The sequence below is a fragment of the Eucalyptus grandis genome, chromosome 5 (assembly GCF_016545825.1).
Source record: "Eucalyptus grandis isolate ANBG69807.140 chromosome 5, ASM1654582v1, whole genome shotgun sequence".
Lineage (NCBI taxonomy): Eukaryota > Viridiplantae > Streptophyta > Magnoliopsida > Myrtales > Myrtaceae > Eucalyptus > Eucalyptus grandis.
In genome coordinates this window covers 58,814,446-58,841,027 of record NC_052616.1, presented here as the reverse complement: position 1 = coordinate 58,841,027, position 26,582 = coordinate 58,814,446, and the positions used below count along the sequence as shown (strand labels likewise).

The window sequence follows — 26,582 nt, the reverse complement described above, 5'->3', positions numbered from 1 at the left end:
TTGTGAATATTGGCAAATTTCAATTGGAATGAGGGGGGAGCTAGGGGTTGTTTATGTTGCACATTATCGTTTCTCAACAGGTTATGATTGTCACACCCCAAAACCAATAAGAATGGGGGATGACACAGCCATCCTTCCTCCTAAAGAACGCGGTCTCTAAACTCCTAAAATCCAACTCCTAAAAGTCCCCACATCCATATCGCTCCCATACCTACTCATCGTTAGTCGATGAACCTGAAAAAGATTGGAAAATAGAGGGGTAAGAAACCATAGCTCAGTGAATATTGCATCTCTATCGAGCACCTACTATGCATAACTACCAAACCAAATCACAACTCTTTTAACCCAAATCTAGAATATAACAAACAAATAATAAGAGAATAAGTTACGTATACTTAAAAATAACTACATTTATACAAGAAACATTCATTTCACAATAACATCAAAACAAATGTCAATGGTCAAATCCATTGATCAATCTTATTAAGTCACATGCCAATGGTCCATTCCATTGGTTAATCTCATGTCACACATCAATGGTCTATTCCATTAATCCATCTCATATGAAATCACATGTTGATGGTCAATCCCAATGACTAAACTCAAATCACATGTCAATGGTCCATTCCATTGATCAAACTCAAATCACATGTCAATGGTCCGCTCCATTGACCAATCCGTTGCTCAATATTAAACCATGATCACGATACAATGCCTAGTGACAAGGCGACCAAGATCCCCCTAGCAAGGTCTCCACCTATTATTAGTCGGTGGCTCGGCTCATAAGTATATCCTAGACTAGAATGCACATACTCATAAGCCCCTCACTGGGCTCACAGTGATATTGAGCATCAATATCAATCTAGAACGACACCATCCACAATTCATAAAACCAAATCCATAAATAATTTCATATATTACCAAAAGATTTTGCAACTCAACTCATCCTCCAAAATACTTTTTATAAAACATTCTCAAATAATTTCAAGACTCGTCTCATAAATCAATTTTATAAACCGAATCAAACCAAATACATTTTAAAAAGCTCATCATAAATCGATATTTTTATAACATTCCATAAACCATCTCAAAGTCGAGCTTTTCATAAAAAAATGTTTCACAAATTCAAAACATGTAATATTTCTCAACTTCATTCATCAAACAAAGTATATATTTCCACCAAAAAGTTCTCTCACACTATTCTCAAATACCAAAATGTAGTAAATGTCGATCCAAATCTTATGCAACAAATATGCTTCTTCATATCTTGTAAAATATCAAATAATTGTCATTTTGAAGACATGGGTTTCTAAATTCTTAGAAGAGATAACAGCACTCACCTTAGAATACTTAGGACCAAATAACAAGTTTTACTCAAATTGTTGAACTCGTGATCCTATCAAATAAGCGAGAAGTAATGTTACAATCGAGTAAAATGCTACCTCAACTATGACTTGATTAAACTAAGCATGATCACTTAGAAAATGACTCGCATGCACCAATAAATCGCTAAACCAAAGCAATTACTCGAAGCTGTCCATAGCGCGAAGCTTGAGCACAAAACTTTATCATGCCATAATTTTCTCCACCGAACTCTGTTTCAAGCATACTTATAATCAATGGAAAACCTATCCAACATACTACGAGAACCCCAATTTAACCAACCCGAAATCAAGCTGTAATATAACAAAAAATGACCCCAAAGTCCTGGTCGCGCACTGTTCATCACGCGCGATAAACTTCAAAATTTTGTGTCAGGCAAACTATAAGATCAAATTACGATTTGTAAAATCCTACAGCTCCACAATACCCTAAACTATAATTTCTATAAAAATACGTGGCTCAATGACTCAAAAATCATACTTCGCCGCTTGATTTTCCCAAAGTTCCGAATTTTAACCCTTTAAGTTTGAAACTACTCCGATTGAACGAAGGGGGAGCACAAGTGCTTACCAGGTGTTGTGTTACATAATTGAGGTGATTTGGCAAGGCTCTCATGGTGAAAACGCATGAAGCCCCTTTTCTTATTTTCTCCTCCTCTTCTTCTTCTTCTTCTTCTTCTTCTTCTTCTTCTTCTTTCTCTCTTTCTTCTTCTTTCTTTGTGCTCGAGCTCTCTGCCGTCCCTCTCTCTCCCCTTCTTTCCTTCTCTCTTTCCCTTTTATCTCCTCCTTTTTATTTTCTTTTTTTCTTTGTTTCTTTCTTTTCTTCCTCTCTCTCTGTGTCTCTCTCTTCTCTTTTTCCTCTCTCCCGAAAACTCTCGATTCCTCTCTCTCTGCTGAAGCTTCTACCTTTTTCCTCTACCTTTGACTTCTCAACCCCTTATTTTACAATAATAATTATGTATATGGAATTTCTATTCTCCATATCACAGTTCATAATGCATAGAGAGCCATGCGTTTTCAACTAATGACAAATTTCTCAAGGACCAAGGAGATGAGATCACAAGCTCTTGCAATTTGTTCTTTTATTCAATTCTGATGCAGTTATACATGGATGCACGCAAGGCAGACTTACCCTATCTTATAGTAGTCATTTGACTGAGGGCTCCTCATTTGAATTCAAAAAAAGAAGAAAGGAAGAGGGACGTTTTTATGTGGTTGTTTGAGACTGCATGTGATGGGTTAACAATGAGAGTGTTGCATGATAAAATTTGAATCACTGAAAATTCACTCCAACGGCATGACAGGGAATTGGATTATCTCATTTTTGCCTGACATCAGCTTGGAGGTTTCCTGCAATCTTTAGATCATTTCATGCCAGTCTTGTGGGTGACACCAATCGCGTTTTTGCGTGTAAAGCCATCCTTAAGAGTAAATTTTAGCCAATATAGGCACGATGGATCTGGTTGTGCCCACTGTATTTTGACCGGCGGTTTCATTGCAGAGGAATTGAAAAAGTTGCCTACACCTATTAACATCTTTCATCAATTTGTTCAGATGAATTTCAAACTTCCAGACTACCTGAGTCTCGAAGGCCAAAACTAGGTACGTGATGACTGGCTGTATGTCCAAGCCTGAGATTTTGCCTATGTAGCTCTAAGGAACATATTTGCTCATAATAGGTCGATACAAAGTGTCACATTTTATATACTTATAAGAAGGTTCAAGAGCTTGTCTGGAGTACTGTAGGTGGTAGTTGGCATTTCATGTGAATGGTGTTCATGGGGTTAGCAATACTGTGTACGATGGTGTGTCTGTTATAACTAGTAATAGTCAGAGGTTACAGGAGCTTGCTCGTGTTATGGTTGTCCAACTATTTTTTGCTTTAAATCTTTCTAAAGAGCATTGAGGATCAATTATGATGTATTAGCTAAACTTGGTTTTTTCCTGTATTGTTAATCTTTCTCAGAGATGACGAAGCTGAACACTGTGAGACAATGAAGGCATGTAAGACGCATGGGACGCTTCGGTCACCTCATTCAAACCCAGGGGATGCTTTTGAAGATGACTTGGGTTGCGTACTTCCGGAGGCAGATTGTGTGGGTACAGTTGATTGTATAAAGAAATCTGTTACTTCTTCTCAAAACCAAGGCTATAAAGATGAGCAACGAGCTACAATTTTAAAGTTTTGTATAGTTATTGTATAAAGAGACAATATAGTGAAATCATTACAGATGTCATAGTTAAGAATAATGAATGTCTTTGCAACCCTTCTCCATTGTTTTGCACTGTATCTTTGTGAAATTCTAGGTCTTCATTTTTTGTCAAAGGGACAGTCTGTGTTTTTGGATTCATGTAAGCCCGCATGCATTACTCTTGGAAATCTTTTCGTTCACCGTGATTAAATTAGTAGTCCAATTCTAGGGTGAACTGATTGAGGGGTAAAAAGGTTTATTGGCGATTTTCAGTTATCTCGCACTGTTCAATGATGCAATCAGTCCTTCCCTTCGGTTTGCACGGTTAAAAGCATTGAGTTTCTGTTTCTGATAATTTTGAATGCGAATTGAAAAGGTAAGAGAGAATGTGTTTGAGGAGCGATTGGTGAATTTTTGAACTCAAATTTGGAATTACTTTCCCCTAACATATTTGGGATTTATTTTCATGTGAGCACAAGTTCTTCCAGTGGGAGATGTAGAAGCGTATCAAGCTCTAGATTCATTTCACCTCCCGTGGCTTTGACGGTTATGATCTGAGGTTGGATATACTCTGTTGAATTGAACAGGTCAAGATATGGAGCATAAAAACGGAAGCAAGTGTTGTTAGCATTTACATGAAAGGAAATATTTGTACTGTCAAGTACCATCCTGGATCTAGTAATGTCTACTTTCTCAGTCTAGTCAATCGATTCCCCTTTAAATGACATGTAAAGATGCGTGGATGCAATTTTAAAACCAGTATCAAGTCCTGCTTATGTCATCGACCTTCGGATGAATAACTCGTACATGGGGCCTCAATTCATGAATCAGGTCTACGGCCATTGGTATGTCGCCTCCGATCCAATCACCATGGCCTTCATACATTTCAGTTGCGATCCTTTTTCTCTGTTCTAAGGGTTCGGCTTGCAAAATAAGGATTCTTTTCTTACTCATCTTCTAGCTTACTCATTCTCCATACCTGCAGGTCTATAATTACACTGCCAGTAGGTGCTTCCAACGACACCTTGAACAATCATATCGTTCATGGATGAATGAATTTCTGGAGAAATGTCCTGATCTCGAATAGATCCAAAACTTCATTACAGAGGCTTAGTATAGCATGTGTGAAGATCTTTCAAAAATGGATCACAATTTCCAACACTCCCCCTTGATCCATTTTCGGGATAATCCAGACATTATGTTGTAAAGTCTCGGACATACCTTGAAATTTTTCTTGTAGTTTGTCCCATGCCTTTTATTCCATCTTCACTCCATGATCCCTTGTATTCTCTTGTCGAAACACTTGCACTTGCCTTTGAATGTGCATGTTTTTTTAGGAATGGAATCTTGTGTTAAGAAACAAAGAAAGGTCATTTTATAGGGAAGGAGGGCCCGTGTCTTTTAGGTCCCGTAACTTTTGCACGTGATGTCCGATTGGCGTGATCTTCACGCTATTGAAAAGCTTAACGAAGCTTCTCAACGAGCCTGATATTGCTTGGGTAAATCTCAAAGTCACGGACCAGAGGTTTTGGCCTATATTGGGACCGTAAGCTCGAGTCTATGAACTGAACGTCATGTTGGTGACTTAACACTTTCAAAAACAACCATTTACTTCGCCTTAGAGATATAGAAATTGCCAGTCCGATCTTGAAACTTGCAGTTATGGTTTGGGCTTCGGGACCTATTTTGGGTATTAGGAAGTTTGATTATCGTTTAATCGACAATTACTCCTTCATCCATTAATTGACACTACTTTTGTTGAGAGAGACACTGTAACCTTTAGTTTTAGGACATGAATTTGAAATCATATAATCACAAACTTCTTGACATTGCAAAAAATAAATAACTTTGTTACTGAAGGGTCACAAATTGATTGCGAGATCGGTGGCAACAATAATATGAAAACTCATTTTGACTTGTTGAATATATTTTATGTCAAAAATTCAGTTTAGACCTAATATCTCGCTGGTCAAACATTGATTAACTTTTGGTTAACTTTAGATTGAATGATTAAATATTTCAATTTTTTTTTTTTAAATTCGAGGTGTCAACATTTGTTCCTAGTTCATTTGATCGTATACAAATTTATAATGCAAAAGATGTTTGTAATTAGATTGGGGCTTTAAACATATATCTTAAAAATTTTACTTTCATTTACCAAAGATTTTAAACTTTTACGTGGTAAAGGAAAGGCTCCTCTCATTACATTAAATGCATTAAATGTCCAAAAAGTCTATTATATCAGTGAGCCTCCAAGGCTCTAACTTCTATCAATAAATTTTACCAAAACTCATGTGTATAAAGCAAGATGAATAGTAACAACACTGTTGAGTATATTATAGCATTGCTCCTATACGTGGCTTACATATAGTGTATCTGATAATTATATTAACTGATGAGATTTCGATACTGTAACTACACACAACTTAATTAATCTCTTAGACCAAAAATCACTTACGTGATATTCAATGAATATCGAACACCCCAAAATTGTCAAAGTCAAAAAAGCTTGGGTATATAAATACTTCAAAAATTTCCAGCAACTTGCTTTTCAGTCTCGTTAGACAAGCCCCCCTGGTACTGTCCGACACGGTACCGTAGCGCACGTTAAAAACACCCCTTTCGAAGTCACTATCAGGGCCGGCTTTTCTTCCTAGCTCCTTTCAACCCTCTTTTTTAAAATTTGTTTGGTGGGGATTGATTGCCCGATGCAAATTGCCATCTGAAAAGTTCATGAATGTAGGCTTGTCCGGTTGCTGCTCCAACCTGCACCTGATAGTACCAACTTCAATTTTTATCTAAAGAAGGCGGGGGGCAAAAAGCAGACATTTGACCACGCTAATGGATTCTATTGTGTATTGATTTTTGCAATAAAATAACCCTTTGATTTGCTATTATTGATGATGTTTTTTTTTTTTTTTTCATGTTCTTTAGGGGAGTCCTTACCTCACAGTTTCAATGGTTGACTTCGAGAGATTAAGGACATTTACACCAACATTTGCACATCATTTGACCTTGAATTTATATTGTTTTCCTCTTAACTTTCTTTTCGTTCAGATGATATGATCTAAACATAATATCCATGGCCGCCTCAATTTTTTCTTCCTCTCTTTGTGGATTAAAGCGTCATTGTTTGCGAACGAATATTAATTTTGACACGAACTGTGTAGAAAAGGAAAAAGAGAGACGGGATCTATGAAAAAGAATCGCCCAAGCTAAATATTCTGAATCGGACTTGCATAATTTATTTTTCACCCAGTTTAGCTTTCGAAATTACAATGATAATAAAAAAAGTACTCTTTTTATATCAAGGCCAAGTCTTGTTTTGTTGCCTTGAATAAAGGCAAGACAAAATGATTATTCTCGTCTCCACAGTGTAATTTGGAATAAAGAATAATGCGTGTCAAAATTTCAAGTTTAATTTTCGATCCGAGGATACGTTGGTACAATATTTAGTAGAAAAATTGAAATTCAAAGGAAGGAGCGAATGAATGGATGATTGGTAATTATAAAGGGGCAGCAATAATTAAGACTAGGATATGGTAGCTTCTGTAGAAGCTTGATATTAATTTTGCCTATATCTATAGCGAATCTAGAACCATCACAATCTAAAAACACCCATTCCTATTTCGAAAAATCACCAAACTCAAATAATTCAATAAAATAAAATCGCTGACTTTATCGATTGTTAAACTGATTTTTTTTTTTTTGGGGCATTGTACTCCTAATCACTTTAATAATTACCAAAAGAAGGAAATATAAAATATTATAATATAACGAACCATCATAACATATACAATATATTCCCCCTCCGTCGCGGAGTCTTCCGTATTCCTTCCACCGATGCAACTCTGTCGACGCTGCCTCCCCCACCACCACCCCCACCGCCACCCTCTTCGTTCGTTTTCGAGGGGTGCTTTTTCCAGGAGCTTTTTTGTGGATGGTTTCGCTGGTGGGACGTGTGTGTGTTCTGGGGATGGTTAGAGATGGCTCGAAGGGAGCGTGGTGCCGGCGGACCTGCAGCAGCAGCAGCAGCAGCAGCAGGCGGCGAAGAAGAAGGGCCAGCCGCCGCGGAGCTGGATCCTCCTCGACACGGCGGGGCAGGGGACGGTGCTCGACGTCGACAAGTACGCGATCATGCACCGCGTGCAGATCCACGCGCGGGACCTCCGCATCCTCGACCCGCTTTTGTCCTACCCCTCCACCATCCTCGGCCGTGAGAGGGCCATCGTTCTCAATTTGGAGGTCTCTCCTTTTCCTTTTTTGGTCTTGTTTATGAATGGGTCTCTCTGTTTCTCTCTCCTTTCTTCTTGAAGTTCCTTCAATTGTTGGTGCTGACTTTCTTTTTTTCTTTTTTTTTCATTGTTGCATTTGTGGGTGTTTGAACTTTTGCAGCATATCAAGGCAATTATCACTGCCGAAGAGGTTAGTGCGTAGCGGCTTGTGTCTTTCTTAGCGGTTAATGTCTGTTTATTGAGCAGAGCGGTACTTGTGTGATGTCTGGAAGCCCTGTGTATCGTCACTTACGGTTTGGAAGAACTTACTTTGGTTTAGCTTGGGATGTTTTCCTGTTTCTTTGACTAATTCCGTTGAGTTTTCCTTCTTGCATTTGATGAAGTGTTTTTTTATTTATTGCAATGAGTTCTAGTACCATTGACTGGAATTCTCAGGTTGCTAAATGTTCAGTCGCCCGGCGACCTCACCGGGCATCGCCGGCCCTCGTGTGAGGCCGTGCCTCGTCCGCCAAGCCTTGGCTGGGCCGAGCCTCGCCCGGCCAGGCGAGGCTCGCCGGTGGCCGAGGAGGCGAACGAGGCCCGCCTGGCCACAGGTGAGGCCGAGCTTGCCAGCGGCTGGGCGAACCTCCGGTGAGCTCGCCGGTGGCTGAGCGACAAAAACTCGAGAACGGAGTACGGAATCTGGTTTTCGAGCTTCAGTAAATCCCTGATGAGAATCGGGATCATCTGAGGCTGTGCAAAGATGGGGTCGGGCTCGTTAGTCACACGTTACATGGAAGTCCAAATCGTGAGTGCCACAAGATTTGCTACAAGACAAATTTAAAAATAAGAGTCGCAGTTAAAAAAAAAAAAAAAAAAAAAAACTCAAGTTGCATGAGTGCTGCTTGTTTTCACTCTACTCCCAGTCGTGATTTTAAAATAATAAAGACTACAGAGTAAATTTATCAAACTTCAGTATTTTTATTCCAGTTTCAAAACAATGAATGAACTAATTTTCTCCCTGGTTCAGCATAACTTGTCTTTCAGTTGCAAGCTTGAATGTCAACTGTTGAATGGCAACTGTTCAACACAGTGAAAGCCTTCAATTCTGAAATTATCATATGCCTTTTCCTTTTATTTCCAGCCAATTATGACTGAACACAGCTTTCTCGTTATCCTCAAGTCCTTAGATATTTCCTCTTTGCCGTTCAGCTACGCAGACCTTTTGCACGAACAGGTGTCTCTGTTTTTTATGTTAGACTGCTTAACTAGCTAGGTACTTATATTCATGCTTTTTCCCAGAGATAAATTACAACCTTTCTTATGAAATACTTAAATGGTTGTGCAAGAATGGAATTTGATGTCTTCTAGTGGTAAATTACTTTCCCTTATGTAGGAACTAAGTTAGTTCCGGGTCAGTTTATTTTCATGTTTTATATCATAAGTAGCGATGGCACTTGCACTTGCATTATTGGCTTGTAGGTGTTGCTTCGAGACCCATCAGATATAAATGTTATACCAGTTGTTGAGGAGCTCCAACGGCGATTAGCTGTAAATGCCATATGCCAGGGTCAAGATGATGCAGAAGAGTACTCTCATGTACAGAATGATGTTGAAGCTGGGGAAGATGATGGTATGGGGTGTGTTTGAGTTGGCTCTTTCAAATTGGATTTGTTTTAAGTGGGCCATCTTTTGATAGTTGTAATATGATGCAATGCAGAGTCTCCATTTGAATTTCGTGCCTTGGAGGTAGCTTTGGAAGCAATTTGTAGCTTTCTTGCAGCACGTACTACTGAATTGGAGACTGCTGCTTATCCTGCTTTAGACGAGCTCGTCAAAAGTAAGTAGATTCTCTTTCCCATCTCACTGGGAAATAAATAAACCAAAAATAAAAATGCTCTGTTAAGGTTCTTTAATTGTTTTGTTGCTTCTCCTTCTAAAGGAGTGATATGCGGCTGAACACTGTCATTTGCATTTTTTAGTGTAACTAATAATATTGTTTGTGTGGAATTAGGTATTGTTTTACTGATTGAAATGTTCTCGCAGTGTAGCTTTCATTTGTCGAATTCCAGGCATTTCTACTTCCCTTTTTAAAGGATTTTATGCCTGAGTGATTGGTGAACTCTTGAAGACTGGTCCATTTGGTTTTGCATGCTTAATGTGATATTATGCATGATCAGCTGAATTTTGTTAGTTGTTGTTTCTCCTAGAGATTTGTTGTTGTACTTGTGTTGATTGATCGAGATGATGCAATTTTTTTTATGGGGCTTTGCCTCTTTTGCTTAACACAGATTTTTGTACTAATCGAGCCATTACTCTTTATGCTTGGAATTCTACAACGATGTCTTAATGCTGGCTGGTCAATCATGCTTCTATGCTCAATCTCAGTTTGAAATGTTTCTCTTAAATTTGCATGTCTGCTGTCTATGGTCTTTGTAGATTGCAGCCGTAACTTGGATAGGGTTCGTAAATTGAAGAGTGCGATGACGAGGCTAACAGCAAGGGTGCAAAAGGTATTGTAATCACTTTTTGCCCTGCAAAATTATATAACTCCTGGTTCATTGCTGAAATCGAAATGGTTTACCTTGCCATTTTCTATCATGTTTTCGACTGAGTATGACATCTTCGTGAGTAACATAAATTTTGAGTTTTCCTTGTCTTTCTTGATTCTTTGTACTCATGCAACTTTAAGGACTTGGCCTAGACTGACTGACAATCCTATGTATGATAAAATGTTTGTATCTTCAAATTGAGTATTTAGATGAGCTTGTATGAAAAGTTAGTACTTGATTAATATATAAATAATCGAGATAGATTTTATTCTCTTCATGAAATGGTGTCCGACTGAAGACTGCGCTCTCTTTCTCACTCTATTTAGAGGAATATCGTTGGACAGAACCTATTGTTGATATTCTCAATCAGTATGGACTTTTCTGTCACTATACACGGGTGTCTTCTTCAGGGTACCTTTGACGTGAAGGAGGGTAACATCTTGAAAGGTTTTGTGGTACATTGCAGGTAGGGACGAGCTTGAGCAACTACTAGATGATGATGATGATATGGCTGACTTGTATTTGTCAAGAAAACAAGTTGGTGCATCTTCCTATAAGTGGTTCAGGAGCCCAAAATTGGTTTCTGTTCCCCTACCATTGGCTCAAAAATATCTCGAGCCAGTAGGGCGAGTGTGGCAACAGTTCGTGGAACGAAGATGATGTTGAGTTGGAAATGTTACTTGAGGTATCAAGCTATTTCCAGTTGACCATTATTGTGGATGGTATTTTAAGTTCTGCTGTTCCTTGAATAGGCATCAATGTCTTTTTTTTTCTTTTTTCAGGCTTACTTTATGCAAATTGATGGCATTGAACAAGCTGACAACAGTAAGTACTTATATTAGATAGGGAATTATCTGCACGATCCTTTAGTTTGCTGTAGTATTCGCCTGCATTTATCTGTTGTAAAATTCTTCAGTGGAGTGCTTCCATTGATGCTTTAGATAGGTAATGAATTTCAGCGATGCTTGTGCTGCTGGAGACAATTGTCATTTTTGTTGGCATCATTGTGATACATGATTATATTAGGAATGATCATTCAGGAACTCTCTTGTTAGTATTTACACTCATGTGGGTTGGGATGGCTAAATGAAACCTGTCTAATTACTATATTTGAGCTTATGAATCCATTAAAAATTTCTCTTTGCCAAGGAGAGACTATAGGTTTTCTACGTCAGTACAGGGTCAATAATTAACAGTTGTCATGGTGTTGGAGAATGAAATTTGTGATGTGTTGTTGTAATTGAAGTCGAAAATATCCTGTACTAAATAAAAAATCAATCTCTTTCATAATGATTTGCTTTTCTGTTTACCAGGGTAGCAGATAAATTATAGACATTTTTATTTTCAGTTAATTTCATGCCATTAAGGTAGTCGGAAATTTGAACTGATTCGTTATGTGCTCTGGTCGAATAGTTATTCAAATTTTCATTTTGCTTTCGAGATTGTTTGAGATGCATGACTAAAATGATTGTACTTTGAGAGTTTGATTTTCTGTATAATGTCCATATTTCGAAAAAATTTGATTTGCCTAAGTTGCCATGTGCAGCTTCGGGAATATATCGATGACACTGAGGACTACATTAACATCCACAGGTAACTGATTGATTAAGTTAGTTGTATATCATGTTTCTATAAAGAGAATCTAGTAGATAAAAAGGGGAAAAGCAAAGTTTTGCATGGAGTCAAGTCAATGTTTTCTTTTTCCTAAAATTCTAAGTACTTTTTCTTTCCTCAGCTTGATAATCATCGGAATCAGCTAATTCAGGTGCTTCTCTCTCTCTCTCTCTCTCTCTCCTCTGTTACTTTATTGTGTGCGTTCATGTTCTCAATTGTTTATTTTTTTTAAATGTGTACCTAAGTAGTTCACCTCTTCATTTTGTTGCTAATGTCCAGAGTCGTTGAATTGATTTATTCGATGTTCTCCTCTCTGTCTATGGTTGCAGCTAGAGCTCTTCCTGAGTTCAGGAACTGTTTGTTTGTCCATCTATTCTTTGGTTGCTGGCATTTTCGGCGTGAACATACCTTATGATTAAACGATAACCATGGCTACATGTTCAAATGGGTAGGCCCCTGAACCTTTAATTGATAACTTCGTTGTCTCATCTCCTTCTCGACTTCTCTTTTCGATTTCACTTTTCCTTAAAAAAAAAAGAAACTGTACCTAATGCTGGCAGGTCGTGATCGTGACTGGAATCGCTTGCGCATTCTTATTCATCCTATAATTGCATATGCTCGTCATAAGGGATTGGTTGGATCTTGACTTCGCATATTTCAAGCTGGCCTTTGGGACGACTAAAGGGCAGGGCCATGAGGGTGGAGTTTGTTTTGATTTGGATAGCTGAAAACTGTTATACTGGTGTGGCTGGGGTTGTTGGTGCGCCCTCTCATTTCCCATTTGAATTGACAACCATGCAAGGAAAAATACCTCCCAGGACAGTATTCATTAGCAGCAATCGTGGATAAAGCTTATAGGGAACCATTTTTCTCCTCTTATTTACAATAAATTTTCCTGATTTCACACAGGATAATTGGGTGTACCACAGATCTTGTTACACACGATACTTGTAACTAACTTTAGAATAATTGGTATTTGGTATATAGGACGAATTCTTGGTAGATTCTTATAGTGTTCTCTTTTGAGAATTTGCGTAACTTGTAGGACCATCTTGCTGAATCTATTCAAAGCCCTTACGATATAAATGCTGCATGTATTTGATGGAACTGGATTATGATTGATTCTTCTCTTTGTTTGTGGATGGCATGATAATCACGGGACATGATCGTCGCAGGAGTTAATACGGTTTGATATTGCATATCTCATGAATGGCTCAATGGACAATTCGAAATGAAAGATTTTGGAGTTTGAGCCTGCTTGGAGATTTGGTGTGTGTCTTTTGTAATGAAAGTTTATTATCTCCGGGCCAAATATGGCGGTGATCTTCTTTCTTGAAAACCTACCAAACTTCTAGATAGAAGGGGCTAGATCCTTCTCAATTTGAAATTTATTGAGCTTTACATAGGTGAAGAATAGAATCTGCATCTTAAATGGGGTTTGAGTTTCAGCTCTAAATGGAAAAGGAAAGTTCAGTTTCCGTGGCTATCATTTTTACAACTTGATTTGTTACCTGTTTGTATATTGAAGTGAAAGTGTAATTTCACTATGCATGATGTACTCTTTATTGCTATCGCAATGAATTGGCTTAAACTGAAGTTTTTAGTTTGTAAAAAGTTCAATGAAATTTACTTTCTTCCTTCTATGTCTATCTTGGCCGATTTCCTAACAGTCTCAAGTTTTAGAAAAATCGATCTGTCGAACAATTTGTTCGATTTTTTGTTCTCTTTTTATTTGCTAAGTTTTGTCATAAACCTTTCTTGCTAGAAATTCTCGTGAAATCATCACCCTAAAAATCAAGATGCCCCAAAATTAAAACTCTCTCTCTCTCTCTCTCTCTCTCTCTCTCATCAGCCACAACCATAGAGGTGGAGTCACGCGTGCCGCGGTCCCCTTTCTGTTAAAAATATGTCTCGAGTTTGAGCCCAATGCGAAATTCTGAATATTTCGAATTAAGATATGTAGAATTCGTCGCTAAAATAGGAAAGTCAACTTTGACTAGGACTATACAAAGATATGTCCTCGTGAGTGCTTGGTGTTCCACCGTTGATCAGTGAAGAATTAGTCTTGAAGCACATACCATTTGTCGAGTGCTTGAGAGGGATTTTTCTTTGTCGTGAATTACATCCCGAAGGTTTAGTGTTGAAACCAATTAAATCTTGTGGTAAGATTTGTGTATAATTCCTTCGTGAGATTGAAAATTATTTATTGAAGAATCACAAGGGCTAAACACTGCGTGTGTTATTGGGTGTAATTGAGGCTTGGGAAACACCGAGAGAGTGTTTGAGTAACTTGAGCGTGTAATCTTCTTGTATCGCTTGATCTATAGTAAATTCGCTGCTCTCCCGTGGACGTAAGTTCTTTACGATTGAACCACGTAAATCAGTTGTCCATTTATTTTCTTCTTAACTGTCTATATTATTGTTCGATCGCTCGCCTTTCGCAACATCTTTTGATCAACTCTACTGCACGACCGACAATCCAGCCTCAACCTGCAGCGGCTTGCTCATTGCAAGTCAAGGGACGGCCAAGTGTTAGTTGAGTACGCATCGGCGATGAGGATGACCACGAACGACAACAAGCTTGCGTGCTATGAATTCATGGCGTGCAGAGTCGGCAACGGATGGAAGGGGGCAAATTGAGAAAGGAAGAAAAGAAGGACGAAAGGATCGATCTAGACCATCCAAAATGCATTGTGATGGGGGCAAATTTGGAAAGGAAAAAAGGGTAAAAGGTGAAAGAAAAGAAAGAAGGACTAAACAATCAATTTACACCGTTCAAAATACACTGTACTAACATGTGGATGTCTCAAAAGGATCCCTAAGTTTAGATCATATCTCAGTAAAAATAGATGCACTAACCTAGTGCCTTGATAACTAATAAACTCAGATAAATTACTGACAAAAAGTGAAAGAAAGCTCAATATACAAAATCAAAAAGCGAGGATGGATAATGTTACAAAAGATCGAAGCCTAATCTTGTATGAATGTTGGACATTATTCTATTATGTCAAATTGAAAAGGGGGATACGTGCAGCACGAAACAATGTAATAGGTGCCTTTGCTTTCTTACAGAGATTACTTTCTAGATGCTATGTTCTTTCCTTGGCAAGTAAAACAAGTATCATTTTGTTCTGAGAAGCAGCACCTTGAAGAGTAACATGTTGGTTAGCTTTTGACTTTTGCCTTTTATATTTAACATTTGGAATTCAAATTTGAAGTATTTAATTCGTTATATCTTTCAGAAACCAGCACATATTGGCATTCATAGTCATCTATTAAGTCAGGACTCAACTGTTGGTGGTCTTAAGTCTCTAAGGGATTGGTTGGATTTGGACTTCGCATCTCTCATGCTGGCCTTTGGGGGATGACCATGGGCACCGACAAGTTCGCGTGCTATGCATTCATGGCGTGCAGAGTTGGCAAAGATGGAAGGGGACAGATTGAGAAAGGAAGAAAAAGGGTCAAAAGATGAAAGAAAAGAAGGACGAAAGAATGATCTAGACAATCCAAAATGCATTGTGAGGGGGCAAATTTGGAAAGGAAGAAAAGGGTAAAAGGTGAAAGAAAAGAAAAAAGGACTAAACAATCGATTTATACCGTCCAAATGCACTGTGCTAACATGCGGTTGTCTCAAAAGGATCCCTAAATTTAGAGCATATCTTACTAAAGATAGATGCACTAATCTAGTGCCTTGATAACCGATTAAACTCAGATAAATTACTGACAAAAAAAAAATAGTGAAAGAAAGCTCAATATACAAAATCAAAAGCGAGGATGGATAATGTTACAAAGATTGAAGCCTTAATCTTGTATGAATGTTGGACATTATTCTATACTGTCAAATTGAAAAGGCTGGGATAAATTGTGGCACAAAACAATGTAATAGGTGTCTTTTCTATCTCACAGAGATTACTTTCTATATGTTATTTTCTTCCTTGGCAAGTAAAACCAAGTATCATTTTGTTCTAGCGAAGCAACACCCTGAAGAGTAACACGTCGATTAGCTTTTGACTTTTTGCCTTTTATATTTAATATTTATAATTCAATTTGAACTTGAATTCGTTATATCTTCAAAAATCAGCACATATCGGCATTCATGGTCATCTATTAAGTTGGGACGCAACTGTTGGGTGGTCTTAAGCCTCTAAGGGATTGGTTGGATTTGGACTTTGCATCTCTCAAGCTGGCCTTTGGGACAACTAAATGGCAGGGCCACGAGGATGGAGTTTGTTTTGATTCAGATGGCTGAAAATTGTTATACTGGCGTGGCTGAGGTTGTTGGTGCACTCTCTCATTCCCCATTTGAGTTGGTAAACCATACAAGGAAAAATACATCAGGACAGTATTCATTAGCAGCAATCGTGGATAAAGTTTATAGGGAATCATTTTCTCCCCTTATTTACATAAATTTTCTTGATCTCACAGAGGATGATTGGGTGATCACATATCTTGTTACACATGATACTTGTAACTAACCTTCAAATAATCGGCACTAACAAAGTACATAATTCTCAGTAGATTCCTACAGTGTTCCTTTTGGAGGTGAATTTGTGTAGTGTTTTGGACTATCTTGCTCAATCTATTCAAAGCTATTCTAATATAGTGCTGCATTTATTTGACAAAACCAATTATGATCGATTCTTCTCTTGCTCACGCGGATGACATGTTTGTCACGGGCAACAATACTGTTGATATTACATACCTCATGAGATGTCTTCATGGACAATACGTGATAAAAGATTTTGGAGCTTGAGTTACCTTTTAGATTTGGTGTTCTTGTGAGATAAAAGTTATTTTGTCTCTCAGGCCAAATATGCTGGTGATTTTCTTTCTGGAGATGGCTGAGCTTATGGTTATGATAGGATCGACACCTATTGAAAATATTTGAACTTACAAGGACGATGAAACAAATCCTATTGTGTACTTCATCTGCATGCAACCACTAAAAGATCCAAAGGTTTCGACATGGTATGTTCGACAGTCCACTGTTCAAAAACATTTTGAGCTTCTAGATAAAAAGGGCTTGATCCTTGATCTTTCTCAAATTGAATCTTATTGGAGTCTTACAAAGATAAAGACTAGACTCTGCATCTTAAATCATGCTTAAAATTTCAGCAGTAAAAAGAAAAAAAAAATCAGTTTTTGTAGCTATAATTTGTTGATGTGTTACATATTGAGTTCTGCTAGCATAATGGTCTTTGAGTCATTGTGAGGATAATGACAAGTTGTAAGTCACAAATTTTCAAAATAAGGGATTTCATAATTATTTCTAATTATTTATTAATGATCCAGAACAAATTATTATTTTCACAATAGATTAATAATAGCCATATAAGTATTTTTCCAAAAAAAGAAAAAGAAAAGAGGGATAACAAATGAGCTCCACATTTTAGTTAATGAGGTACAAGCATGCGGAAGGTGGAAAAAGAAAAGGTTAAAGTGGTCAGTTCATATAACGGGGAGTTTGTGAGTTAAGTGAGGAAGGACATATAGGGAGGAAGTGTGAGATTGTGATTTCACCATAGGTAGAATTTATATGAGAAATGCTTATGTGAATGTTCTTAATCTGCTATAAGATTAATAGTCTGTTTTGGGCCAAAAATTAATAACAAATAATTAGAAATTATTATGGGGTCCACTTCTTTAAGAATTTGCGGTTCATGGATTTTTTTTTGGTGACCCAGGAACCGCCATACAGTGGGGGCGGCACAGAAACTTGGGGCGACCCGCAGGGACCCACCTCCCACGGGCCGCGGGTGAGTCGCACAATGGGGGCGAGAAGTTTTGAACCTCTTCCCTGCCGGTTGAGGGGCGAGGCGCAAACCATCTCGTCTACCGCGGGGTAAGTTGCGGTTCATGGTATGATGTTACTTTCATGGTAGCCCAAAAGATGTTATGTTAGTAAAGCCCAAATCTTTTTGTGTAGAGGTGTCGTCGTCAAGGGTGTTGTTTTCATAAGCAAAATGATACTTGGTTTCTTCTACTAAGGAAAGAACATCACATCTGAAAGTAACTACAGTTGGGAAGACAAGAGAATATTATGCTGTGTCGTGTGACACGTTTTCCACCCTTTTCAATTTTATGATATCGAATTACATTCGAAAGTCTGATAAGATTAGTGCTTTGATACTATAATACTTTCTTGTAGAGATCTCACTATTGAGGTGTTGTTTCCACAAGCAAAATGATACTTGGTTTCCTCTGCTAAGGGAAGAACATCGCATCTAAAAAGTAATTACCGTTGGAACGAAAAGCGCATGTTATGTCATGTAACACATTTCTCACCCTTTTCAATTTTATGATATCGAATTACGTTAAAAAGTACAACAAGATTAGTACTTTGATACTACAATTTTTTTATATAAAGATGTCACTATTGAGGATATTGTTTTCACAGGCAAAATGATACTTGGTTTCATTTGGTAGGATAGAAGATTGCATCTAAAAAGTTATTACTACTGGAAAGAAAAACGCATCTTACATCATGTGGCACGTTTCCCACCCCTTCCAACTACGTTAAAAAGTCCGGTAAGGTTAGCGCTTCGATACTATGATCTTGACTGTTGTCGAGAGAGGAGTAGGAGAATGCCAATGTCTCCATGTCTCTTGGACGGGTGAAAGGAAGAGAAAATAGGAGATCAATTAAGGTTAATCAAAAGGATGATGAAGAAGAAGAAGATGATGGATGAAACATTTCGGGCGAAACCTGCTTCTTTTGATTCGTAGATGGGTCGATCTCACAAGATGATTATGGATCATTAAACTTCATAGAAACGCATCATCTTTCTAAATAAACCCTCATTTAGTCATACTGTTGCATATTTGATGGAAGGAGTACATTGCTATTAAATAAATACATACAAAAGAGAAGCATTTTGGAAATTTCATCTCTGTTACTTTGATGTTGTCCAGTGAAATCATACAGAATATTACCTATTTCGTTGCACCAAGACACAAACTAACAATTTCCCCGGCGTTCGTTCCGTTATAGACCCATCAAATGGATAGATCGGATTGAGTTTGGGTTGGGTTGAAAATATTGTAATGCAAAATAGACCCATTTACTCCATTTTTAACCCATTTCCATCAATGCAAATTCTTGTAACTTATACCTAAGCCGGTCCATAATGCTAAAATACCTTCATGTTTAAACCACTTTAAGAAAACTCATACTGAAACTGAGGTGAGAATGTAGAGGAGAGTACAAGATCAAATGAGGGCAACAGAAAATGAAAGAAAGTCATAGAGGTGAATTGAATTTAAGTAAGTTATAAATCTATTTATGATCCATTTAACACCTATGTTATCTTTAAACCCATTTATGACTAATTTACTTGAATATGACTAAGCAAAAATTATCTAAAAAGTCTTAAACCTATTATATTTTTTAAACCTTTTCAAGTTTATTGATTTTTTTGTCGGTCATATTTTAATCTTACCTAACACTCACTCCTCGGATTCTCCTTGTCTTGCCTCCTTGCGGGTCATGAAATAAACCCACTGAAATGAAATCGTCACCCCACCCCAATCCCCCCTAAAAAATGTGGGGATTTGAATCCCTACATCCCCCTTCCAAGTTGGAAGGGGTGGCAACTTGAAGTTTATTGATTAAGTCTTAAAATTTTCATATTTTGCTAGCTGGGTCCATCTAATCAATTTTAGCTAGAAATTCACTTATGTGAACGTTAGTTTGCTACTAGCATGGACAATTTTTAATTATGTTTAATTTTTTTCAATTTTATTTATATATTTTCAATCTTATCTATAGGCAAGGATTGTAGCCACGATGCTTCTGCAACCCTCGCCGAGAAGGGGCAATTGCAGCCAAGCGTGTGGGCTGCGCGACCCTTTGCCAATTTGCCTTGTTCCAATCCCTTACCAACTCTACACGCCAAGCTTGCATAGGTATAGGACTTTTTGGGGCATCTTGATCTTTTGGGACTACATGCAATTACTCCCTACCTTTAGATGATCTAAATCCTTCTTATTGAATAAAGTCATCAAATGGGTAGGTCGGTTCAGATAAAAATAGTCCAATCCAAAATGACCCATTTATATACACTACAAATCTAGTGACCATACCCGACCCGACCCGTATTCAAACCATACCTAACATGACGATAACTAAAGCACATTCATGTTCAACCCAACCTATTTTAACCACTTCAAACTTTTCATATGTAAATGTTACCAGAAAAATTTCATATCGAATTGAAAAATAAATCAGCACTATAAAATGTAAGTAAATAAAGTGAAAAGGAAAAAGAAAACCTAAAATATTGTGATACTTATAAAAACAAGAAAAGTATGAACGTGTTGCGATGATACATACCAAATGCGTCCTTTATTTTCAAGTCACGAATCTGTTATGTTTGTTGCCAAATCCAATTTATGACCGAGTGTGTTCGTTCAGTTTCAAGATTGAGACGAAATTATAGGTTTTCTTTCTTCTTTTTTTTCTATTGAAAAACTTTCTAGTTTGGTCATAAACAAATTACTGATTGAAAGTTAAAAAAATTGCGAAATTTTTTTTTAGAAAGCCAAAAAATGTTGGTGAGTTTAAGTTATTATTTGAACATGAGAAGTGCTGGCTTTGAACTCAAGGAAAAATATGAAATAGATAAATAAATGAGGACAGAAATGAAACAAAGGCAAAACAATAAAAAGAAAAAAAAGAAAAAAGAGAAAGGACTTCGCATTGTGTCCCGTGGTGGATAAAACAAAAGAGCGACAACGTACTCTTCTTGTCAATTCCACCCTCCACCTTGAAAATGAGTCGCTATAATTGATCCAATTGCCAACCGAAGACAGAGGTAGACCTATTTTCTTCTCAATTTATTCTTCTGGTTATATGGACGAAAGTGGGTTTCAGGACAGACCCATTAAATTTATTTATCTAGCAACATCTGTTGGCCCAAGTAGTAAGGAGCTTGGTTTCCTTAAAAAAGGTCTCAAATTCGAGCCTTGTGTATGGAGCAGACGGCGCTGGGAGAGCCCCCATTATGGATGCGACAGTGCATGCATTCAATTAGTCAGGGCCGAAAAAGTCCGGATAGGTAGTCATAGACGGAAAAAAATTTATTTATCTTGAATTTTCTTTTCAAATCATTATAAATTATATAAAAAAAATTTAAGCTGACTCATTTATGATTCACTTTAATAAATAGTTAATTGCCCATTTTGATGACCCTTTTATTATCATATCCAAATATTCGATTTCTCATATTTGCAGTCTTATGTGTTCAGTTTTCGCATCCTTGATGCATTAAACTCAACAATTGATAATTCAATGATCATATCGGTTCCTCCCAACATAGACAAAGTTGGGATCTTGACATACTGGCATTTCAAAGTTCTCTATCGTCCTCTAATGAAGGTAATTTTTGTAAGGGGACATATTTGGTTAAGGGTATAATTAAGCTGGGACCAATCAGCGTCATTCTCCCATTTTGCATGGCGTGCGTTGGGCTGCACGGTCCGTCTTTCCAGTAAGTATCGTTACGTTCTGGAGTAGCAGTACCCTGGAGAGTAACATGTCGTCTAGCTTTTGAGTTTTGACTTTTATCTTTAATATTTATAATTCCACTTTAAGGTATTTGAGAGTGCTAGTATGAACAAAATAAAGGAGTTAGGGAAGAGAATAAGAACACAAGATTTATAGTGGTTCAGCTTAATCCAAGCCTACGTCCACTCTCCCACGCTAACGGCCTTCTTGGCTGGATTCCAATATGCAATCAACAAGAGATTACAACTGAGTGCAAACACTTAGTAGATCACACTATCTCACTAAGTCACTCTCTTGGTATTTCTCTCACGATTACAAACGTTTAAGCTCTCAAGAGACAAGTATATGATCAAAAGTCGCTCAGACTTTGGAATTATAAATTCTACGCTCCGTCTTTTACTTGCTCATCGGTCCATGATCTCCTTAAATACTCCTCCACTTCCAAACTACCCGTTGGACAGTATCCGGAGAATCGTCTTCCAATATACCCATTGGACTCTGTATCTAGAAGATTTGGTAGTTGTTGAGTGACAAAGTAAAATCCCAAATTGATTCCGATCGCTCATACAAACGAAATCTTGGTTTCCATAAGTAAAGCTTCTTCGTATAGAAAGTTCTTGTCTTCAAGATCCAATCGTCAATCAATTAGATTGAATCAATCAAATCAATCTTGATGTGGAATCCAAACGGATCCTAGGCTGTTGTATGATTGGGCTTGAGTTACGATTCATTGAATCTGGATGTAAAGTCGAGTCGTAGACTTTACAATATGAGTCGTAGACTTTACAATTTGGTGCGTAGACTTTACAATCTGTCTGTAGACTTTGTCAGGTCGAACATATACGCACGAGCAGTTTAGCTTTAAGGTACGTACCCGGTTCGGCTTGACATAGAGTGTCTTCGGTTCGGCATTCACGTTCGGTTTGGAATTTGTCGAGTGAGCGGACTCGATGTAGAGCAGACTTTGACTAAAGTCGCGGTCTTCGAGACTTTGAGTCTTGAGTGCGTGTCTTCGGACTTTGACACGAAGTCAAAATCTTGAGAATATATTTTGGACATGTGTTACGTTCAATCTTACGGTCGTCTTCGACTTTGATAATATCCTCTACATGTTCTAACATCTGCATGGTCTATTACTCAACCATCAAACACGTTAGTAGCCTTTGATTTATTTTGTCATCTTCAAAACATCAAAAGGGATTTCCCTAACAGTATTGAATTTATCATATCTTTAAAAACTCTATTATACTTACAACTCAATCATTAGCCCCTTCTGATTATAACCAATATTTCACATGTGACGTTCAGATTTTGTTGGTAAGGGCTCTGAAACCGGTGTTGGGTGATCTTGAGCCTTTCGTTCCAAAAACTAACTTAACGATGAAGCTTTCTCTCATGTTTATAAAATGACCATTAACCCCTTCTATAATCTATGTGGGATAATCCCATCACCAACTATGTTGCTTTTCCAACTAATCAAAGCATTATTCTCCGCTTCGCATGCATTCCATGTTGCGAGGTTGGCTATATAAAGAGATGGACGCAAGAGAAAATGAACATGCACGTCACTCGTCTTCTTCTTCCTCCTTGTTAAGTTACTCGATCTCTTGTTTTCGTCCTCCCATCGGGAAGATACATAGAAACCCTCTCCTGGCAGCAGCATGGCGAGTATTGTGACCAGTTCGGCCATAATCAACTTCATCAACAATCATCAGTTCATAGACACGACGATAGGAAAGCAAGTTTATGATTCCTCTATTGAAGAGAAGTGCAATGTGAATGATCTCCAAGAAATCGTCAACAACATCCTTCGAGGCGTCTTCCCGCTTGTCGATGAGAGCCACGAGAAGGTATTGAATAGGGACCGGCATCATTTCTTAATGTTGAATTTGTGTAGAAATTGCACCTAATTGTTTTAGTTTTTATTATTGCAGGTTTCAAATGATATCTCGCAAACCATTATTTCGAGCGAAATTTCACGTGTAATACACGAGATCAGGAGTCAGGTTTGTCATTATTATTAGTTCTGGTAACACGGTGGGGTCAAAGTGCCCCGTTTACATTCATCAAGCGAGTGACACGGTTTGAAAAACTTTTGCGTTCTTCTAGGTGGGGCAATTATGTAGACATGTTAAGCTTTTACTTTTACTAAAACAAGAAATAGCAACAACTTGAGGATGGTGAAAGCTGGAGTTCATGTAATGTTGCTTCAGCACACAAGCAATTGTTTCTCATTCATCATAGAACATAAGTAAATACAACATTAGAATTCTTGCCGATTCTTATCTTAAGCTTCGTTTATTTCACAAAAAATAAATGATTTAAAAATTATTTTCTTGATAAAAATCATTTGTATAATTTAAATAATTTATCCACTGTGAGCGATGAAAATATTTTTGATTCATTTTTTTCACTATTTTGTAAATAATTCAAGCAATTATTTTTCAAGAAAATTTTTCCAATTGATTTATTTCCCACATAACAAATGCAGTCTCGAAGACAAAAATAGTAGCTTTGCAAGAAATACTCATTTTTACTAGGGTTAATATCTGAAAAACCTCAAACTGGTACACCTGTGACAAATTTACCCAAAATTATTTTTTTGACCACCAAAAACCCAAAATTGGTATACCTTTAACAAATTTACTCCAAACTGGTACACTTGTGACAAATTTACTATATGTTAGTTTTCGTTAAATTTTATTGTCAAATTATTAAGTTAAATTACATTTGATAGATAACTAGTATACCGATTTGGGATTTATATGTCGTTTGTCACGAGTTTACAATTTTAGTGATTTTTGTGGTATTAATCCAATTTGTGGAGGGTATATTTTCACAAATTTACCAATTTTGGGTTTGCAATCGAATAAATTAGTTTAGGGTAAATTTGTCATATTTGTACAAATTTGGGGTTTTCATGGTAAAAAAATAGTTTGAGATAAATTTGTCATAGGTGTACCAGGTTTGGAGTTTTCATGGTCAAAAAAATAGTTTTGGGTAAATTTGTCACGGATATACAGTTTGGGATTTTCGGGTAGTAACCCTTTTTACTATTTATGATGTGAATTCCGAGGTTTCGTTTTTATTAAAGGAGAATGTCAATAACATTATACTAATGGATTTTAACATACTGGCTATATGTAACATTTGACTCATATCACGATATAGAGCTAATCATGTTATTTTTTAATTCCTCGTCAAAATTAAAACATACAAATGTATAACAATTTCAATATAAACTTGGGATGCTTTTATTTGATTTCAGAAGTAAAAATAATAATAATAAAGTCAAAACGACCTCCTCCTCCTTCTTCAGATGGCATGCAAGGCTGAGCGCGGCAGAGATGCAGAAGAGAGGTTGCGGGGCATATTCTCGACGCTATCAAGTTATCGATGAACCACCCAACTCCTGTTGGTCCTCACAGCCTTCGCTCAGCAATACGGTGAATTCTGGTACATCTCCAAAGATCCTTCCGAGGGCGGAAATGCCCTCCTGAAGGGCCTGAGCTCACTTAAGAAGAAGCTCATATCTGACAAGAAGGCGGAAAAGGAAGTTCCTCTCAACGAGGTGGTCGTCGACCTCTTGGACTGGACCAATTCCTGGTTAATCTCGAGAAGCTGGTGACACAGCACCGTGGGAAGCGCGTGCCTATATTGGCAGAAGCATTTCGACAATGCCCAAGTGGAGCTGCCAGGCCATCATCGCCATTGTGGCCGCCGGGGACTATTTCGCCTGGCTTATGGATGATGACAAGTACGATGCCAGCTTCTTGGTTTACTTCTCGGATACTGCATGAGTGTGCCGTGTGTTTCTCGACATCCCCCGAGAGAAAATACACCTTTTGTTCGCTTGTTCCGTCTTTCCCGTTGTTAAGACCCTTTAGATTTTGAAAACTGAGGTAACGGGAACACTCGCATCGAACCATGCGACTGCTCATATGCACTTTTCTCTGCTATATGCCCTGTCTATGACCCAGCGGTTTTCTTGATACTGCATGGTAACGCATAAGAATATGGGGCTCTGCTTTTTGGTGTACTGAATCATAGTTATGGCAGTCATCTCAGATCAGCGGAACCATTGGAACTGCATACTCTAGCGTCAAGTGTTCTCGCATTGCTCTGGGATTGCAAGAGGGAAATAGGTAGACCTGTCATGAATAGTTAATATTGAGCGTTGATTTCCTTCTCGTTTTAGACGGCTTAATGTCCATTTCATTGATGTTAGACCGGATAGACCGGATAGACCGGATGGAGGAGTATCATAAGTACGTGGAAAAGGTCAAAGCTACGGGGGACATCGTGGACTTTCTGAATTCACTGCTTACTGCGAAGGATTCCTTCCAGGATCCAATTGTTACTGGTCCCAATGACAAACCGGTTTGCCCTCTCCAGAATCTCCTTTTTTCGCCCCTTCTTCAATCTATTTTCTAGGAAATGTATACTGCGGAAGCAACAATCGTGCAATGGCGAACACATTATATTCCTCTATAGTTTATTAGCTTTTTTTAAGGAAGGCAGAAGCCAAGAAATTCTCCATTTATCAATTGCTTGTTTAGATATTTCCTTAGAAGCTCTCTATGTCATAGAGGAAGGAGAGAATATGTCTAATTTTATATGATGTGTCCAGACTGGTTACTCGGTTTAACACTATTTTCAGTATTTAATAGTTTACTGGTAAAGCATACCTGATATCCTAGGCGAATACTAGATAGAGACCAAACGGGAAAAATTCAACTAATGCTTGGATATCTTTGTGTAACTTTGGGAAGTATCAAACTCATTCATTATTGTAGCTCTTTGATTGCTTCTGCTTCTTTACTAACCGGCTTATACACTTCCTTCTTTTCTTGACTGGACATGTGCAGGTCAGGTTTGAGTTGTTCAGCAAGAAGAGTGTGTTGCTGATTATTTCGCATCTAAAGATCTCTATGGATGACATTGAGACTCTCAGGATCATTTATGAAGATCCTCAACGCCTTCGAAAAAGCCCTAAAGAGGACGACCAGGAAGATGGTAATAACCCTATTCAAACCGAGAAGGAGACGCTCTATGAGCTTGTTTGGATCCCTATTGTGGATGGAAGGCTCAAGGACTGGAAGCACTGCCAAATTTGAAGTCTC

At 37.8% G+C, this 26,582-nt stretch overlaps 2 protein-coding genes across 2 annotated transcripts in view; both read left to right on the top strand.

Moving 5' to 3' along the window:
* Positions 1-11,000, top strand: part of LOC120294083 — a 53,516-nt gene extending 42,516 nt beyond the window's left edge. Inside the window, exons 2-6 of the mRNA XM_039313987.1 lie at positions 7,559-7,819; positions 7,970-7,999; positions 9,271-9,421; positions 9,509-9,628; positions 10,807-11,000. Of these exons, the coding sequence (XP_039169921.1) occupies positions 7,559-7,819; positions 7,970-7,999; positions 9,271-9,421; positions 9,509-9,628; positions 10,807-11,000 (756 nt within the window). The remainder of the gene's footprint in view (positions 1-7,558; positions 7,820-7,969; positions 8,000-9,270; positions 9,422-9,508; positions 9,629-10,806) is intronic.
* Positions 11,001-24,806: 13,806 nt separating this feature from the next.
* Positions 24,807-26,576, top strand: LOC104456132. Its single transcript, XM_039313986.1, has 5 exons — positions 24,807-24,819; positions 24,888-25,065; positions 25,510-25,604; positions 25,688-25,839; positions 26,328-26,576. Exons 1-5 carry the CDS (start codon positions 24,807-24,809, stop codon positions 26,574-26,576), a joined length of 687 nt encoding a protein of 228 aa, XP_039169920.1.
* Positions 26,577-26,582: the final 6 nt, after the last annotated feature.